This window comes from Manduca sexta, chromosome 17 (assembly GCF_014839805.1).
Source record: "Manduca sexta isolate Smith_Timp_Sample1 chromosome 17, JHU_Msex_v1.0, whole genome shotgun sequence".
Taxonomy (NCBI): Eukaryota; Metazoa; Arthropoda; class Insecta; order Lepidoptera; family Sphingidae; genus Manduca; species Manduca sexta.
The window spans coordinates 8112789-8131859 of record NC_051131.1 but is presented as its reverse complement, the minus strand read 5'-3'; the positions used below and the strand labels follow the sequence as shown (position 1 = coordinate 8131859).

General features: G+C 37.3%; 1 protein-coding gene across 4 annotated transcripts; it reads right to left on the bottom strand.

Moving 5' to 3' along the window:
• Nucleotide 1: 1 nt before the first annotated feature.
• LOC115443169 (ATP-binding cassette sub-family C member Sur) lies at nt 2–18773 on the bottom strand. Of its 4 annotated transcripts, none has more exons than XM_030168456.2 (26): nt 18495–18773; nt 17187–17402; nt 16106–16481; nt 12769–12999; nt 12336–12665; nt 11891–12091; nt 11517–11817; nt 11228–11409; nt 10818–11142; nt 10622–10727; nt 9752–9903; nt 9246–9490; nt 8636–8857; nt 6542–6687; nt 5561–5677; nt 5293–5369; nt 4501–4631; nt 3897–4052; nt 3250–3471; nt 2849–3006; nt 2567–2762; nt 2167–2383; nt 1886–2010; nt 1285–1576; nt 705–898; nt 2–473 (listed from the first exon to the last, which is right to left on the bottom strand). In XM_030168456.2, exons 2-26 carry the CDS (start codon nt 17324–17326, stop codon nt 327–329), a joined length of 4989 nt encoding a protein of 1662 aa, XP_030024316.1. In that variant the 5' UTR covers nt 17327–17402; nt 18495–18773; the 3' UTR covers nt 2–326. The 4 variants fall into 4 exon arrangements, with proteins under 4 accessions (XP_030024316.1, XP_030024317.1, XP_030024318.1 ...); XM_030168457.2 differs by lacking the exon at nt 18495–18773 and adding an exon at nt 17937–18035; XM_030168458.2 differs by lacking the exons at nt 16106–16481; nt 17187–17402 and having other exon boundaries at nt 18495–18701.
• Between the last annotated feature and the right edge of the window lie 298 nt (nt 18774–19071).

The following is a 19071-nucleotide window of genomic DNA, read 5'->3' as shown; positions in this document are numbered from 1 at the left end:
GTTTTTATTGTCATTTATTTTAACAAACAGTTCATTTATTAATAAGCACAATATTATATTGCTAGTCATTGTAATTATTGTAAACATTGTAAAAATACGTCATATTGTGACTATACGCCTGGAATATCTTTCCACCTTAGTTATATTATGTAAATTTATTATTCGAAACCATGTCCAATTTATAAAATTAATTTGTAAAAGCCAATTATTCCTTTACTAAGAGGAGCAAAATTAATTTATTTAGATGTTTGTGTTAAAGTGCTCCTCTGGACGTAGGAAAATAACCAATTATCTACATTTTCCTGTACTGATATATAATTGTTTGGTCACGTGAAGCGGCGTGTGGCGGCCAACATCCGCGCGAGTCGCGAGCTGGGTTGCTCGAGCAGCGCGGAGACCGGACCTTGCTCCACCGCCTGCCCCTCCTCCAGCACTAGGGCGCGGTCGTAGTCTCGCACTGACGATATTCGATGCTGGAATGATACATTTTTAAATGACAAACTTTATTTATTTATCAATTTTAAACTAGGATCACTTGATCAGATGGTCAGATGAAAAGAGTGAATAGGTGTCGTGATGGTTACTCGAGTATTTATTATTTAAATACTTGCATACAGTCTAGTTACGTATACGTCACAAAGCGAAGTAATAGGTACAGATAATTATAGAATATATGGATATAAAATATAGAATATAATCAGTACCGCCACGGTGAGTATGGTGGTGTGGGGCGCGATGGCGGCCAGAGCGTGGAGCAGCGCTCGCTCGGCGGGCGCGTCCAGTGCGGCGGCCGGCTCGTCCAGCACCAGCGCGCTCGCCAGCCGCGCGTGCAGCGCCGCCCGCGCCCCGCACACCCGCGCCACGCCCCCCGCGCTCCACCCGCGCGCCACGCTGCACTCTGCACATACATATATTGTCTACCAAGGTACCCGTTCTGTTCACCCCGATAATATGATTGCCCGGAAAAGTACTACAACAGTTTGACAAGACACATTACCGCAAAATAAAATAAACGAACGAAAAACATACATCACGTCTTTATCTCTGAAGGCAAAGATGCAATAGGTCATCCACTTTTTGCCATGTGTGTTCCGTTCTAGGGTATGATAAGAGGCGAGTCTATCACTCTCTACGGCACAAATTGTGGAACATGAGGCTGATACATTACAGCAGAAAAACTCATTACTAATTTCCCGACCGAGGATTCGAATTTGAAACCCCACAGTCGTACCGTGGACGAAATGCAACTATACCAAGGCAGAGGTAAAATAAAATAAATTGTACCTAAACCAGCCGATTGCGCGGTAACGAAATCGTACAATCCGACGGCTCGCAGACTGTGCCATATTTCTTCATCAGTGTGTACTGCCAATGGGTCGAGGTTCTCTCGCAGAGTGCCAGAGAAAATGGCGGGCTCCTGTGGCAGTGTGACGAGCCGATGGCGCAGCGCACGCAGCGGTACGCGCGTCACGTCCTGTCCGTCCACTAGGACGCGACCGGCCGAGATCGTGGTTGCACCAACGCAAGATTGTAGTAATGTGGATTTACCGCTTCCGCTTCTGCCGCAGATGGCTACCTGTACATTAAAGCAGACACTATCGAGTCCTACATGCTACCATATTAACGTGTGTCAAGATAGCAATAAATTATGCCTCTGGATGATAAACGGGGAGCCGTGTTATACGGTGCTTATTATATATCAGCTCCCTTAGGATGTCGCAAAAAACGCAACTCGTAAGTCGATGTTTAATATAGCCACATATTAACTGCACACTAGACGTTGAGCAAGCATGTCGCTTACAGTCATATCATCGACTTGCTAGTCCTTGATTATAATAATTATTCAATGTTTGTAATAGTGGGGATATGTTTTTTAAACAATTACCTTTTCTCCAGAATTCACCGTGAAGTTAATGTTATGCAAGCACTCAACTCCGCCAGGCTCGTGTAGTACACTCATATTTTCAAATACAATTTTGCCATTCCTAGGCCATTCAGACGGTATGGAACCTGGAAAGATATGTTTCATTATAACTTTTTAGATCTGGTTTTTGTTCACTCATCAACCAGCGTTCGATAAATTTGCTGTGAAAAATAGTCGTAAAATTGAATGTATTGATTTATTCTTACGGAGACTATCTAGTAGGTACTATATTGAGTACTTACAATATTCCCTGTAATCTTCCTGCGGCACATTCGCATCGGTGTGCACTCTATGCAGCGCGGCGAGTTGTTGGTCGAGATCGGCGCGGCACTTGGCGAGGTGTGCGAGGTACGCCGGCAGTAACAACGCATACGCGCCCGCCAGGCCCGCCACCGCGCTGCTGTCTCCGCTCAGGGCCACTCCTAAAGCCACGCACACACTGGCTGCTCCTACCAGGTCCTAAAACGATTTTTTACAGTTCACTCACCTTTATTTTTATCATAATATTAAATGACAATATTATCTATTTAATCTCTCTGTTGTAGCATGTTTTAAGATGCTTTATAAGTATTGTGGATCTATATTTATAAATATATACTTAGGGTAGACATTTTGCAATAGTTATGTGCATGTAGGACTTACCAGAGAAAGACCTAGCCAGCGGTTAGCTGCGTTAAGAAGGAGCAATGCATTATGATTAGCATCAAGTCTTCGCATGAACGCAGCACGCATGCGCTGTTGAAGGCATCCGGCGCGGATGGTGCTACCTCCTGTGTAAGTTTCAGCACAAAGTGATACTACTCTTCCTGCACTCTGGCCTTCGATACTTTGCAGCTCCCTAAAAACTTACTGTGTTATTTTCTCATCAGATTTGTTTATACATAATTCACGCCTTACCTACTATGTATTTGTATATGAACGTACCTGGCATTACGAAGGTAAACAGCTTGTAGTAATAGGTAAAATAAACACGCTGGCAGTAGAGCTAGGACGCTCCAAGGTGCAGCTATAGCATTTACTAATATAGCAGCCACGCACAAGAGGCCCAACTGGGCCCACCGGCTTATTGCAGTAGGAAGTTTCTGAAACAAAAACGGTTATGCCGGCACTACATTTTGCGTATTTAAGCGAATATTGGCGTTGTTGTCCACAAGTCGCTGTAACGATTTCATAATTAAAAACGGTAAATCATTAGCGTATCGCAGGGCATGAAAACCGACGTGCCACTTGTTGTTATTTTATAAAGGCTGGGGTGCGCTGTCAATGTGTTGGCCAGTCTTTATACATTTATATTTTCAATAGTGGACTTTTCTCGTAAGATCTACCTTATCTATGACTAATATATCCGAAGAGAATCTATGTAGAGTAGCGCCGCTGGGCGTGGCGTGATGGTGGTGCAGTGGTGCGTGCAGCGTGGCGTGCAACAGCTTCTCGTGCAATGTGCGCCGAGCCCGCGCGCCTGCGCATGCGCACCACGCCTGCGCCACACCCGCCGCGCACACGCCACCAACACTCCATGCGCCGTAGATTTGGATACTCGTCCACGTCTGAGAAAACAATAATTATACTGTTAAATGACTACATTGACTCTCTTTGCAATAAATTAGGAAAATAATATTTAATAACGGAAGATGTGACATTCAAAATTTTAAGTTAACTGGGAAAAGCACCTGCACTGCCGCGTGGAAACAAGATCAAATTAAAGAATCTTATAAAGTAAATGTCGCTCAATCCAGCTTACTGTAATGCATAATATACCTACTTATTATTTTGCATGAAATATAAATATTTCAGCTATACCTACACAGAGTCTCTACAGCTTGGTATTCTGCACTCTACGAAGTCTGGCTGCGGTAAGTGTTGCATCAATTACAAAATCTGTGAGGGAAGTTTGTGACGAGTTCACAAACCCTTTGCTGCGTTAGCTGTGCTTAGGAATTATCAACCTTCATCTGCAAATATATTTCATTACCTGTTGTTCAGACAACGTGTTGTGGGAGTTGTCAGCGGTAAGGCGCGTAAGCCAGCAGTCGGCTGCAACGGCGAGCGCCTGTGCAGCCGCCGCCGCTGCCCAGTACATAGCGCTCCACCACCCACACGCTTCGGCATATTCTTTCCATAAAGTGCACTGTAATAATATAATAGTTTATTAATTCCTAAATTTTTTTTCCAAAACATTATAAAGAATGGCGAATTAATTAATAAATCTTATGTGAGTAATATTAGTAGGTACTATGTACTAATCTAGGTTCTACTAATCTAGGTTCTTCTTCAATCTAGGGCTTATGTACACGGCGTATTTATACACGAGCGCATTTATATTACGTAACGAATGTAGTTCTCATTTGAATTGTTTTTGCCGCGTTTTTATGTTGTATTTGAAATAAGTCTCCAGCTGTCGATGGGTATCAAATAAACTATCTACCTAGGCCCTAAAAATCTTGCGATTTTATATTTATCGGTGCATTTAACAATGGACACCATTCAGAAATCATTACCTGAAAAGGTAGGTATACATAGCATACATATGAACATACATACATCACTGTTACCAATAGTGAGACAAAAATGGTTACCTCGCTTATATCATTCTCTGATTCATGGTTATCGGAACAGGAGTCGTCGGTAATTACTCCGACGTTAGTCTCGACTCCGTTGGATGTTAACGAGCTGTATGTTGTCTCGACCGTGCATTCATCTGGAGGAACTGATTAAAAAGAAAAATACGAAGCTTACGAACCGCAGTACATTATAGTCAATGAAATATCGACCGAGTAGGTACATATTATTAAGGTTTTTTTTATCAAGTAGTGACTCATGTTTATTATTAGTTAATAACCATACCCTTGAGCGACGCATCATTAATTAAGACTATCAGGGTTTTTTGATGTTTATTAGTGATTAAATTTTTAATCATAGATCATCTATAGTTTAACATGGCTGCCCATTTTGTGGTCACTGCTTAAATGTGTGCATTTCTGACAAGGAAAGGATACCGAAACGTGCCAAAGAATGCTCAAAATCTCACCAACGTGTTTTCACCAGGCAGATCATTTTAGTAAGAATCGGAAAGTTATGATAATATTATGTAAGTATCTACCTATCTAAAACAGGTTTCGGCCAATGGCCGGTCGACAAACTATATCTATAGGAGTGAGTGTATATAATATTATGTAGTACGTATAATAAAATGCTTTCTTTTTCTCCGAGGTGTTTATGGATTGTTTAGAATCTTAGTTATTGTAAATATTGCTTTTGTTCCAAAATAAGCAATCAATTGCTAAAACAAGTGCTTTATTTTGAAAATACTGGGTATAAATATCAGTCGTTTCATATTACTCACCGATAAGTAAACTATATGAACTAACCGTTAGCCCTGATGTTATTTCCCGTGGTCGTGTCGGAATCAGTGCTTATTAACCGTCGCAGAGTTCTTGGAGTCCATCTACCAATGTCAAAAGCAATATTAACAGAATCGTATTGCAATCATCGACGATACAGCGTAGGAACTCAAAACTTCACTAGCATTTTCTATAGGTTGTGATGTTCGTAAAAAATTCGATGTTAAAATAAATAACAAAATGGCAAAATACCCCAATGATCTGAATAATAAGTGCAAAGTGCCTTGTCGAATACCTGGTGAGCGTGCGGTTAGAACGAGCAGTGAATAGCCGGCGCAAAAGACTGGCTTCTCTTTGTAGGGTTGTATTCGATTCATCCGCACTCACTGTCCGACGTACTTCACGTCGCCATCTAAAGTGATAGAAGGGAGATAAGATATAACTAAGTTTACTTGGCATTCAAAAATCTACCTGCCTTGTCTATAATTGCATACTTTATTACATTACATAAGAACATAACTAACATTTTTAAAAATACTTCCAAAATATTTGTTGGTTTTATGAGATTTTCTTCTTGCAAGATGGCAAGCACCGTGACAGCCCTTTAACATTAGTGAGACCACCTAGCACTTCAAATGTAAGCGTTTACATAAAAATGCACTGAGGACTGGCGCGTGTTAACTGTATCATAAGATATTAAATATCTTTTTGTAGGTAATCATACTGGCTATAACGACATGAATACAGGACAAAAGTAAAGTTACACAAAAATATATGCACATTGCTGTTCGCCAGCTAAAATAGCCAAAGCAGAAATACTGGCCTTTCGTGGACAGTTAGGTAACGTTTCGTCAAAAAAAAAAATGTATCTACCTATTTAAGTTTCAATAAATTTTTGTAGATTAGAAAGAAAGAAAGAAAATGTTTTGTTATCTTTAAAAGTAAATTGGCGCTGAATTTCTTACAAAATATATGATGAAATTTTAGCTATTTCTGACTTAAAACTACTACTATTTTAAACTACTCACACCTCTTACGGTTCCATAATCTTTTGAACCTTACAAGCAACAAGACAGGTTGGCATCAAAACGACGTGTACATATTTTTTATTATTTTTTAAATCTGTAAATGCCCATTTTAAGTTGTCAAAAATGACGGGCAGTGCTTTAAGAATTTTTTAGCTACAGCGGTTACGGTTAATGTCCTTACTGCCTCGTCTCAAAAATTCTCCTAGTATATGACAAATATATAACCAAAGAATAGGTATTAGGCTTACTTATTGTACATAGAGGATGGTGGTGGCGATGAGAATTGTCTGGAGAGCGCTGGGCGCTGGTGCGAGGCAGAGCGACGCCAGCTACCTCCAGCGCACATCGGCACTTCGGCGAGCAAGTGCGCCCCGGCCGCTTCATTTATACCAACCTGTCCCGATATTGTTACATTACAGATATAAATAGGCGATAATTATTGGCGTAGATAGGAATTTTCTTGACGGGCTAGGGCAGCTTGCCGGTCGAAAAGAAAGCTCACTCATTTAAGCCCCTGTAAGCGCGAGGCTTTTTCACTAGAGTGGGCTAAGACGTTTCTAGGTTGGCCCTGACCCACCAACTCCCCCTTTACAGCTATGGCGATTATACGATTGCGTAATTGCGAATGCTTGTTCTGAATATAAACATAGTATCTTTCGAAAAACAATGTTATTGACTAAAACTGTTTCCTCTCTGCAATACCGCATACATTGTAATCACAACAAATAATCTGCGGAAATAGATGATTGTGACCACATAGAAAAATTAAATCTGAAACTGTTACACGGGTATTTCTATTATAGGCCAATTATTTTAACATATTTCAGGTACCTATGTATTGAATGTAGGGAAGTTTTCTGTGTTTGATTTTGTACATTTTTATTTATTATATATGTAACAGATATAATATGAAAAATGAATTCTTCGGGGAAGTTAGTATCAAAATTGGTTGAAAATTAAAGCAATTATTTATATTTGAAATATTCTTGTGAGCAAAAGCGGGAGCGTGGTGGGGTTATCGCTTTATTTCTTGATGACGTAGGAAGTGTTATAGCCGGTGACGTTACAATTTGTTATTGCTGTTGTTGGATAGCTACCAGTTCCACCAAATCTCAATGCTTTGTATAACTTTTTTATCATTGCGTAGATTTTGAATATTTTTTTCCGTTATATTTTGGCTGACATATATCTTTGTAAAAGTATCAATAATATTTCCAGGTTTACTATCGATCAAAATGGGTACCTAACCAATTTATAGATGAGATTCATGAGATTGATACTGTGTCGCATGCGACACAGTATCTAGAAATATTACTATGCAGAATGGAAAAGTAGATACACAGTGTATGATTGTATAGTAGATAATTATGTTAATCGTTTCCAAAAGCGGAAAATTCCAAGTCATGTTGATACTACGTCATTTTAAATTCTGATGTGTAGAATTTTCGGAAGAGTGTTTCTAAGAAGTAGGCACCTTTATTTCGCAGCATGAATCATCACTCTGCGTTGAACTTTATACTTACTCAAATATGTGAATGGGAAATTTTATATAAAAATACCGAAGTACGTTCAAAATGTTATTGTGAGATTCGTTCTGTAGGTATATTGTATTATTTATGAAAGATCGTGGACATAGAATAATATATAATACTAGAAAATCGTGGATAATTTTAGAAATGATGCACTATATGAACGCAAGCACTATATGAACGCATTAAGAGCACTTTATCAACAAAAACAATATACTTTATTTTTATAGGTAGGTACACAAAATACATTTCCGAATTCCATGCAAGGTTAGTAAACATTGCAAAACACATTAGCGGAATAGTTGACGACATAGATACTCGTATAAAGTTTCTGATAGCTAGTCACAGAAATGATTTTGCCACTTCCTACTCCATATTTGTTTTACTGAATGAATCCAAGATCAAGAATGAGAAGATGAATGAGTTTGATGACTCATGGTTACTTCATTCTTGGGGGAATACCTACGTCGACTCAATGAATGTGACTTAAATTTACTGGCATGTGTTGATACTTGTATATGTCTGTTATCTGTATTTTATATTATAATTCTTTTACGTAGGCAGTCTGTCTACTTAGGTTTTCATATTCTGAAATTGCCCTATATCAGGGTAATTTTCTAAAGAGATCTATCTATATATTGATCAGGTTGATCATTTGAGGTTTTTTAACAGTGAATATGGCGGTTTTCGCATTGTTTTCAATATCGATGTCAAGTCATGTTTGCTCGAAATTTTAGGCAGTACGAAAATGGGTAGACTTACGGATGTTATCGGACATTTTGTAAAATCGTCTGGACAACAAGCATTTCTTACCGCAGCGTCGTCAGATATGGTCCTCTGGAACTTGGCGCGGCTCAGTACTCTGACGAGATGCGAGCGCTCCCGGGCGGTGCCATCGGGTGGTCCTGCGCCCACGCGAGCTGCCGCCGCGCGTGCCTCCGTCGCCAGCTGCGCCCACCGCGCCAGCACCGCCTTGCTCTCAGGGCACCCGGCGCGCCCGTAACCGGACACGCGACCGCCCTCCATAGCTATTACCTTTAGACATTGTCTATCCTTTATTAAATGTTGCAGCATTTAGGTTATGAGGAATTTCATAATAACTAAAGGTGATATCTGCTGAAAATTTAATTCAAGTTTCGTTGCAGGTGTTTATTGGTTACAATTGAAAATTTGCGTAATTCATTTATTATTGAGGATTATTTTTGGAATGGAAAATATTCGTAGCTTTTAGTTATTTCTTCTTATGTTATTTAAATTTAATTAGATACATAATATATTTACATATCTACTTTACAATATACAAAAAATTTAAATGGAAACCGGTTACTCCCATAACGTATTTGTACTACGAATATCCAAACATTTACTAAAAATCCGATCAAAAATATAGGTATATTGTACTTAACCTATAAGTACTACTTACCAGATCAGCATAATGTAGTAGTTCTAGTCTGTTGGTAGCCAGTACGACGGTGCGACCAGATCGAGTCGTAGGTAATAATCCGTGTGCGACCAGATGCCGAGCCAGTGGCGCGTCCAGTGCTCCAAGCGGCTCATCCAAGACCAGAAGTTGGGCCTCGGAATATAGTGCCCGAGCCACGCAGACTCGCACACGCTGGCCTCCCGAGAGAGGAGCGCCGTGACTGCCCAAACGTGTCGCATCACCTTCTGCAATCATTAAGGCTCCATAACTCGTAGAAAGGAACTCCCTAAGAAAAAGCCAAGACTTGTAGAAGAATTTGCTCAAATTGTCAATTACAATGTAGGTGTTACCATAATAGCTATAAAGATTTATGAAATTTCCTTTTTAAATCCACGTCTGTAGGTACTTTCGTAATTAGTGGTTATAGTGTAATAATAAAACGCTATGCAAATAAATAGTGAAACTAATTTAGCAAGAAACCGTTAGTGCGATACCTTAACAGGTACCTGGTAAAAGTTGCAAGTCTGGCCTCAAACCAGTCGCTCGGAGCACGCGTGCGTATTTTTTTTGACACCATTTATTTCCCATGATAATATTGTCACGTACTGATCCTTCCAGCAGCCATGGTGGTTGACCAGCGTATGCAGTTGAACAATCTCTACACATTAAACGTTTAAACTATTACTATAAAAAACTATATTTTGGGTCACACCCATGCAAGACTTCGTTTGGATAGCAAATGGGAACCATCGCTCTATCTTGTCTCTCTGTCGTCAAGCAGCATTGGCCAACAAAAGAAGACTAGTATAGCCAGTGTAGTAACTGAATAATTGAAATCTTTTATCTCACTGATGAATGTAGCGCAATGACCCAATAATAAAATACCGTACACGATACTAGGATTCTTAGTTTTTATAGTTCTACGGTTTTTTTATTTTATTTTTATACTCAGTAAACTACTGAGTATTTACTTTGTAACAACTTTCTTGTAACCTATTACGAAACTTCGTTTATGACCGTCGTTTCACAAAACAAAGAGTTGCCATATTGTAATGTTCTGCCTAAGTATGTTGAAGAATTCTAGATAGGTAATTAATAATTACATTTTATTCCTATAGACTATAGGTCTAGGTAGTTAGCTTAATAGGACTGGTTATATAGTAGTTATTCCATTTGTTGTAGGTGCAGCTATAATTTACCCCATTGAATATATGCATTATTAATAGGTATTTTATACAATATTTGAAATTATAAGCAGTATAACTTATAAAACTATACGCATTGATATGATTTGCAATTAAAGTGATAATAAGTAAGTACCTATTTAATAAATTTAGTACAAAAAATGATATTAAAGAATTGATAATAGTGCTTACCGATGGTAAATCACATCTCCTTTTTCTAGATACATTTCCCCGAGTATAGCAGAAAGCAGAGACGATTTACCAGACCCTGTGTTGCCAACCACCATTATTAGTTTACCTTGAAATAAATGCCAATTATTAAATTTAATACATCTTTTAAATATGACTATACAGAATAAGCGGAGATAATACTGATAGATAATAATACCTGCTGGAATATTTAAATCTTCAATTTCTAACAAATCATTTCGAAGTCTCCATGTGTAAACTGCACTTTTAAATTTGACCAAATATTGCGATTTGGAACTAAGATTCTCTTCTTCAGTGAATTGGTCATCAAGTTTTATATCAATTTCTTCGTCAATATTCGTAATATTATTATCCCAAGGATTGTCCCATATAACGTTGTCAGTAGAATCAACATCAATTTCCTTGCGCTTGTCAAACGCTTCATTTATTTTTTTATTGGTGTCGTCTTTTAAGTTACTAGATTCGGGAAGAGCCAAAAAATCTTCAATTCTCTTGGTACTGACCTGCAAAATGTTTTTATTTCAGTGGCAGTTATACTTTAATGTTGAAGATATTTAGACTATAAAAATAATATCTATTAAACCTCACCATAGCTTGAATAATCATTAATACAGTAACCGGCAGAATTAGCAACGGCACTGTAAGTTGGTTGAAAAACGCTAATCCGGCAAATACTTTTGCTGCAGTGAAGTTATTACCGTCCTCAAGGACGTAGTATACAGTGAATGTTATTACCGTAATTAATATGGTAGAAATTTGTGTTGTGAATGCTGAAAAGGAAAATGGATATAGACATGCGATTACTGTAGCAAATGCTAATTTTGAATACCTGTAATAGCAATTAGTGTACAAAAATGTTGATAAAATTATTGCTTACTTAAAAAGCTCCAATACACAGAATCTTTATTTAAAAACTTAAGTTCCACCTCTCTTAATTGCAATATTTTCTCTTTGAATAAATCTTCCCATACATAAAGCTTTATAACATTCATTCCTTTTATTATTTCAGTCATTTTTGATATCCTATGATCTGTGCATTTTGATATGTCTTTGCAGTTATCGGAAAGTTTCTTTCCTATATAGAATTGCAGAGGCGTAATAATTAGGACGCCAGCTGCTGTTCCTATTAATGCACTCACTCCTAGTTTCATGTGTAACAGATACAATATAACTGCTATCTGAAAGAAGACCGCAAAGTCATCACATTAAATTTGACATCAAGTAAACTTTATTAAGTAACTTATTTATTACCTTTAAGGGTATAGCCCAAATGTAGTGACAAACCCAAACACAAGACATTATATTGTATGTATCCTGAGCGACCAAATTCGTGAGGAGCCCAGTCCGCATACTAGCTTCATCAGACTGGTGCAAGAGGGGAGACGATTCATCGTCCGCAATGTTCGTTGATGACCATGGCGCCAGCCGCATACTCTTATCATATATCATGCCCTACAAGAAAATGTTGCAGGTTAATATATGTATATATATAGATATGTGCATTTGTATTTTCTTGCTTTTATTCGTACCTGCGCTCATACGTCCTCTTAGTTTGATGAGAAACATGTTGTAAGTGAAATTTCCCATGTAAGTTATAATAAGCATAATTTCGAATTTAACTAAACTTGGTTAACCGACTTGTTTTTATTCTATATTACAACGTTTATAGGTCAGTATATGGGTAAGTTAAACAAACCTGCAAAGCTGTTTTTAATCTTGTTCCTTCAACTGTAACTAAGTGTGTCGAATTTTGCGAGAGTAATGCTTGGCCGATCAGTGCCATAGTGACAACACACAACATGACATAGCCATTACTGAAAAATTCATGTAGAGTCACTGGGGAATCGTTGACACCATTCACCACTGGGTTGTCAATATACTGTACAATAGCTGCTAAACCTAGGGGAGGCACGACACCTATCAAATCTCCGAATAATTTCAATAAACCAGCTATATAAAAATTTGGCCATACTTTTCGTACGAAACATTTCCAAATGTTAGAACATCGATTGTTAACCTTCATTATCTGAAAATAGCAAAAACAAATACATAATGTTAAGATATACGTTAACCTTTACAACAAATACAACTATATCAATGGCAATTATTAGGTGTAATATACAACAAACCTCATATTTTTCGTATATTTTTGAGAATTTTCGGTAGTGTTGCATGGACTGTTCTTTTTTGGGAAGTTCTCCTAGGTCCGATTGTTCTAGGGGAGCTTTGAATCCTTCATATAATAATGTATTTAGCCAATAAAACAACACTTTGGAGTAGAAATGACTGCTGCTATGTTTGTAAGAAATGGTTGGGTTATTTGTTGGCGTTTTATGGCGACTACTACTACGTTTCGTAACCTGAAAATAGAATTTAGATAAAAAATCTGAACATAATTTTTTTCACTTCCATATGTTAGTGACTGATTCGCGTGAAATTTGAATAGTATAAAAAATATGGTTTACGGTTCAGTTTATGTCTGCCTGATAAATGTATTAACAAGATGGTGCGCAATGCGGTAAGGGTCAAAACTGTGTCAAACGTTATACCTAGCTAATTATGTGACGGCTTGCCATAAGCTTATTGCCAGAATATATTTTACAAGAACCTATACTTAACAGAAGAAGAGTATGGAGAGCTTAATAATATCAGCCCTATATTACATACTGTCCCACAGCTGGGCACGGGACTCCTCTACTACTGAGAGGGATTAGCCTTTAGTCCACCACGTTGGCCTAGCGCGGATTGGTAGACTTTACACAACCTCAAGATTTTTATAAAGAATTTATCAGGTATGCAGGTTTCCTCACGATGTTTTCCTTCACCGTTAAAGCAAGCGATAATTCACAAAGAATACACACATAATTTTAGAAAAGACAGAGGTGTGCGCCCTTGGGTTTTGAGCCTGCTGACATTCGTCTTGGTAGTCCGTTCCACACCTGACTAGGCTATCGCCGCTTTTTTATGGAGAGCTTACAATTACAGTTTTCGTGTTTAATTCCCAGTAAATGTATTGTTTTTGCCAATAACCCGTTTCCGTTAATTAATTTTTTACGTATTTTCCTGGTTTAATTACAAATTCTTTATTAAATATTATGTTTGTTTTGAATACAATATGTCCGGAATACCCAAGCTATTCAAAAACATTATTTTATGTTATTTCAATTCGTTGCGAAAATACACGCAAATTGGTGTTTACGAACGTCTGAGAATTGCCGCAGTAAATTAATTAGCCTGGACATATCTCCAAACTTATGTGATACACATCAATTACCTATTTGCTGGTACAATATTATACTAGTTAATTAATTGTGAGCCGGTTTAATGTCAAATTTAGTTTAACTTAGGGCTTGTAGCCTGTACCTAGATATTACTTATGTCATACATGCAGGTGCTACCAGGCGTTATAGTTTACTGTGTAATCGATTCCTGAATTGTGATTTCATAAAACAAAAATCGAGACAATGTTAAATCGCAAATTTAACAATAACCGGAATGTTTAAGATTTATTCCGTGTACTTATATTGACGCAGAAAACACAGGATGTTTTCTACCCAGCTTCAGTGGCGTACCTGAAATGCTTTCATTGTTATGTGAGTTTCTAATAGTTACAGCAGGTTTTTTGCTTTTTCATATTGTTCTCAGGGCAATATTATGTTATAACGATCTCGAGAATTTTTAAATGTAAGTAATTATTAAAAAAAAAATTATATATACCTACACAAATATTTGTAACTCAAAATAAGTAACAAATCCATTTTGATTTCTAAATTCTTTCTGATCTTTCGACTCAGTAAAAAACACTCTAAAATTAAAATTATTTCTAAAAGTGAAGGGGAAATCCCGGAGTTTGGAGATGTATTCGTGAACAAACAAGACAACGCATCACCACGTCATAATGAAATCCATCTTAAATTATTTGTTTAAGGCACGTGTGTGCATTACGGCCGTCGTTGGTATTGATGGGTTAATTGTGTATACATATATTTTCGGATGTGAATGCCCTGTTTATTACCATCGTTTGTAGAAGTAGTAAATGCCGTTCAAGAGTGGCGCCAGACGCATCAGTCAAGCATGTCGGGGTAGAGCTAGGCGTGGCGCCGAGCGTCTCCGGACCGGGGACCCTGTCTGACTCATACTCTGTATGCGTACATTTTTGTATTTTGGATAAGATATCCCCAAGTTCCTTCATAGGCTTACAAAATGTAATCGAGAGCCGATCCATGCACCATGTTAAATAATTTTAGAAATCACAGAAATTAAGATTTTCAATTCCCATTTCGAGTGGTCTCAGATACTCTAGAATGTGTAGACATTAGACATTAGGCTAGTTATAGAACTAGTTTGGAACTCTTCAGCAAAATAGACTTCTTTTGCTTTCATGTAAATCATGCGGAGAGAAACTAATAACAGACGCATAGGTAATTATACATAATAACGTAAACAGAAAGTGGGACATGGTTCTCGGTTTATGAGGAACTGCTATGCGTGCAGCTCCATATCGAGTGTTTGTTAACAATTCGCACCAAGAGGAGATTACAGTTATGTTTCCGGAAATACCCTGCGTTATAATTAACATTTATATTTAAATCTAATTGTATAGTGACGCTATTATTCAAATAAGTAATAAAAATATGTTTATTGTATTTTATATTTTATGTACCTATGTGCATTATAATATAAGAAAAATGAGGATAATCTAGATTCTAGAACTATGTATGATAAAGTTGTTGAAAAGGTAATGATAGAATAATAGTGCAATGACCCGATGGTATCAAATCAATAAAATCCAGTTTGATTCATGAATGATTTTCAAACTCTACCCAGACCGACACAATAATATTCAATATTGTTATAAGATTATAATAGGTAAACAACATCATTTGTGAACAAAATATATTTAATTTGAGAACTGTTATGGGCATTACGCAATCCGTAAATTTAAGACGCACATTTTACTGTAATGGTTAAATATACGGAAAGGACAAGGAAATTGAAAAAAAATGTCGTGATTGGAATTCAACTAGGTGTATTATTATGGTTTATAAACAAATAATATTTTGGAAGTGGGTATCTAGAGTTCAGGAAATTGATAAAATTAATAGGTAAATAAAAAAATTAAAATATCTAGGTAGGTAGATAGGGTAAAATATTAGGTACTTCAGTGGAAAATATACCAAATAGTTAAATAGATAGAGTAGGTACTCTATCTATTTAAAGATTTTAATAGAAGAAGTAAAGCGAAACAAGATTATTATATTGAGCATTATGTAACAAATTTATACGAGACTAGTTCAATACTACAATAACACAAAAATTAAAAAGAAACCGTAGACGAAGAATGTTAAATAAGTTATCGGCAATTTTAAATTCTGTTTAAGACGCATTGTGATAGTAAGCTGCTCTACGTAAATGCGCTCTTAGCGGAATAAGTTAACTGGATTATTGCGTGTAGGAAGTACTTACTTCGTCATAAAAACATAGGCCGTCCACTGCAGACATCAGCAGGCACAGTAACAAGGAAGTACTTTGAATGTATATTTCTATATGTTTCGCTGTCACTCCTGACGCTATGTGTTGTCTCATGATAGTAGCAGCAGACACCGCCGAAAGAAACCAATATATGCTGAGGTACAGAATAGGGGCCACGGAATGCCGAGTCCACAAGGCCACATGGAAAGCGGCTGCCGCAACCCATGCTAGCGGCGCGGTTAACGACGACACCAGTCGAACACTATCTAATGGCCGCAGTAACGATGCAGCTGCTTCACAGCACCAGACAGCGCACAAAACGAGACTGGCTATCCCACGGACATTTTGACCTCGCCATTGTTTCGTGCATCTATTGAAGATTATAACATTTATATATATTCAATAAAATTCTACAATACTTTAGAATACTTTAACACTTTAGCTGTTTCTTATTATAGTACTGTTTATTAGGAATGGGAGGAGGACGTCGTCTTGAACATCATGTCGGTTCATAATAATTAATATGACAATATTAATTGTCTTTTCCGTTTGTAGTGGGCCAAAATTGTTAATTCTGATCTCTGAAGTTTTTATAAAAATGATATGACACATGACTATTTTATGTTCCATTTTAATGGAATCAGCATGCTGTTCAATGCGAAAAAAACAAGCATGTGTTCATGACATGATTCAATAATTAATGTACAGAGGTTACGGGCTCGTAACGACGAGTTTAAAATTTGCTGCAAAAGCGTCTTTTAAAAAAATCTTTAGAAACAAACGCGTTTTAATTGAATTGTGTAACATGGCTCTCTGAAGACTATCAAACAGAAATAAACGATGTAATTTAAATTTATTTTGTTTCAAATCAAGAAAAATATAATTTTAGACAGAAATATTTAAGTACTATTCAAACTGGTTTTTGCATTAAATTACTGTGCAAGGTCAGAGTGTATTATAGTTAATTTACCTCTGTTTTTCATCCTGAAAAGCCGTTTACCAGCTATTAAGAATATAAATATCGTATAAGTGATCCTAGTTTTTTGTGCCAGAATGATACTTATGAGTTACGAACCTGTAATGTTTCTGTTTGGTTGTGCAGCAACACATGAGCGCTGCGGCGATGGTCGCGCAGTACAGGTGAATAGAGTGCAATGCTGCGGCGAGAGCGCGTATTTCGCACGCGTTGTCACCTTGCATGCACACCGCCTCCATTGTTGTGATGTACTTTCAAGTTCCGTATAATGGACGTTGCAGGATCAGTAAACAATCATCCGCGCTTCATTGCCTCCTAATGTTTTAATGGTTATATGCATTTAGACTGCAAGTGATATGTATGTATCATTCACGCTAAGAGTTTGGAATGACTATACATATATGTACCTATATATTGTTTTTGAATGTGCTGTTTTTGTTATAAATGTATACAGTTATAGATTTCCCAAGGTAGGGCTTTGGAAGTTTTTTGCATACTTGTCTAGTATAACATTTTCAGAGGTTTGATTACCTCACACACTATTGTAATTTTTTAAGTATTCAAACGTTGATAAGAAGTATTACTTCACGACATGTATGTTAGTATAAGATTTTATGGATCTGTGTTACTTTTTGCTTCTTATTGGCATAATAATTCATAGATTTCTTGAAGTACAAACTACAAACACCCCAAAGCCCACAGTGGCATAGGGCTTTCCTAGACAAAGGACTAGCCACTGCACTGGATCAGATAATATAGCATTAAATTCGTTCACACGACGGTAAAATATAAACATGTTATATTCTATAACAATTCAGATATAACAACGGCAAAATATCAAATGCATACTTAATATAACGTCTCGACTCGGTAATGTATAAGCAGTATCCCCAAGAGCAGTCAGCAGTTTCTCATGAATTTCACTCTGCACGTAATTGATATCATTTGCTTCCACTATTTTAATTAATGTAGATATTTATTAACACAGCTTGTTTGAAGTAGTGGTGTCATCATTAATATATATTTTTCGGGTACAAGTGCCGAACATCGGTTCAGAGTCTCGTATTTATTTAATGATTTGGACTAAAATGATGTGGATTCGATTTACGATAACTTGTGTAATGACATGTAGTTAAGAGTAACAAACAAGTTTTTTAAACAGGAAACCACTTTATTTATCTACACATTACAAACTTTAGGATACGGGTAGCATTAAAATAAAATCTTAAGTCATCACGCAGTTCAATCATTTTAAAAAATGTCGTCACTGAGACTATTTAGACTTCTCATTTCAATTTACTAGTGATCGAGATAATTATGAGCTTATAATATATTGAAAAAAAAACTACTACTACGATAATACCGTTTAAGAATTAATCCACATTATTATGGGAATGAAAAACTTACTTTCTATACTATAAAACACTTCACATCTATGGAACTACGATGCGGTATGTAGTACACTTGTGCACATGTATCACTTATTGTCCATTGTATTCAAAATAATTGAGCCGAGTTTTATAGTGTTGTAATGGCTGTTTAATGTTTATTTGTCGCCGGTTTGTGAAAACAATCGCGGTCAGTATGGTATGAGCGCGCGCGTGATAACAGCCAGCCACTACGCTCGCGACTGAATGCATATTATGTAAATTTTGGGTCGCTGAGAGACGAGAGTACCGAGTCGAATGGAGGAGCAGCGTAGAACGCGAGCTGGCGAATGCCAACGTCGCATGGCGTTGCCTGCTGCCGGTTGCCGCACCGCGCCGTTCTGACCACACAACACTAGGACCAGACGGTTCGTAACGTACTGCGGCCGCGATACACATCACATGTGAAGCTACAGCCTAACATCGTCGGGCGCGTTTCAATTTAGTTCATTGAAAACGTTTAATCTCTTCAGTTTAGTATACCTACATTTGCACATAGTGTAACGAAATGATTTGTAATGCAAATATAACGGTCACAATCAACTTGAACTAGAAAT

Coding starts and splice junctions, on each gene's coding strand:
- LOC115443169 (XM_030168456.2), bottom strand. CDS start 17,326: ATGGAGGCGGTGTGCATGCAAGGTGACAACGCGTGCGAAATACGCGCT. Junction 9,904..10,621: donor GGAGATGTGATTTACCATCG/GTAAGCACTATT, acceptor TTTAATGTGTAG/AGATTGTTCAACTGCATACG. Junction 3,472..3,896: donor ACACGTTGTCTGAACAACAG/GTAATGAAATAT, acceptor TTGTTTTCTCAG/ACGTGGACGAGTATCCAAAT.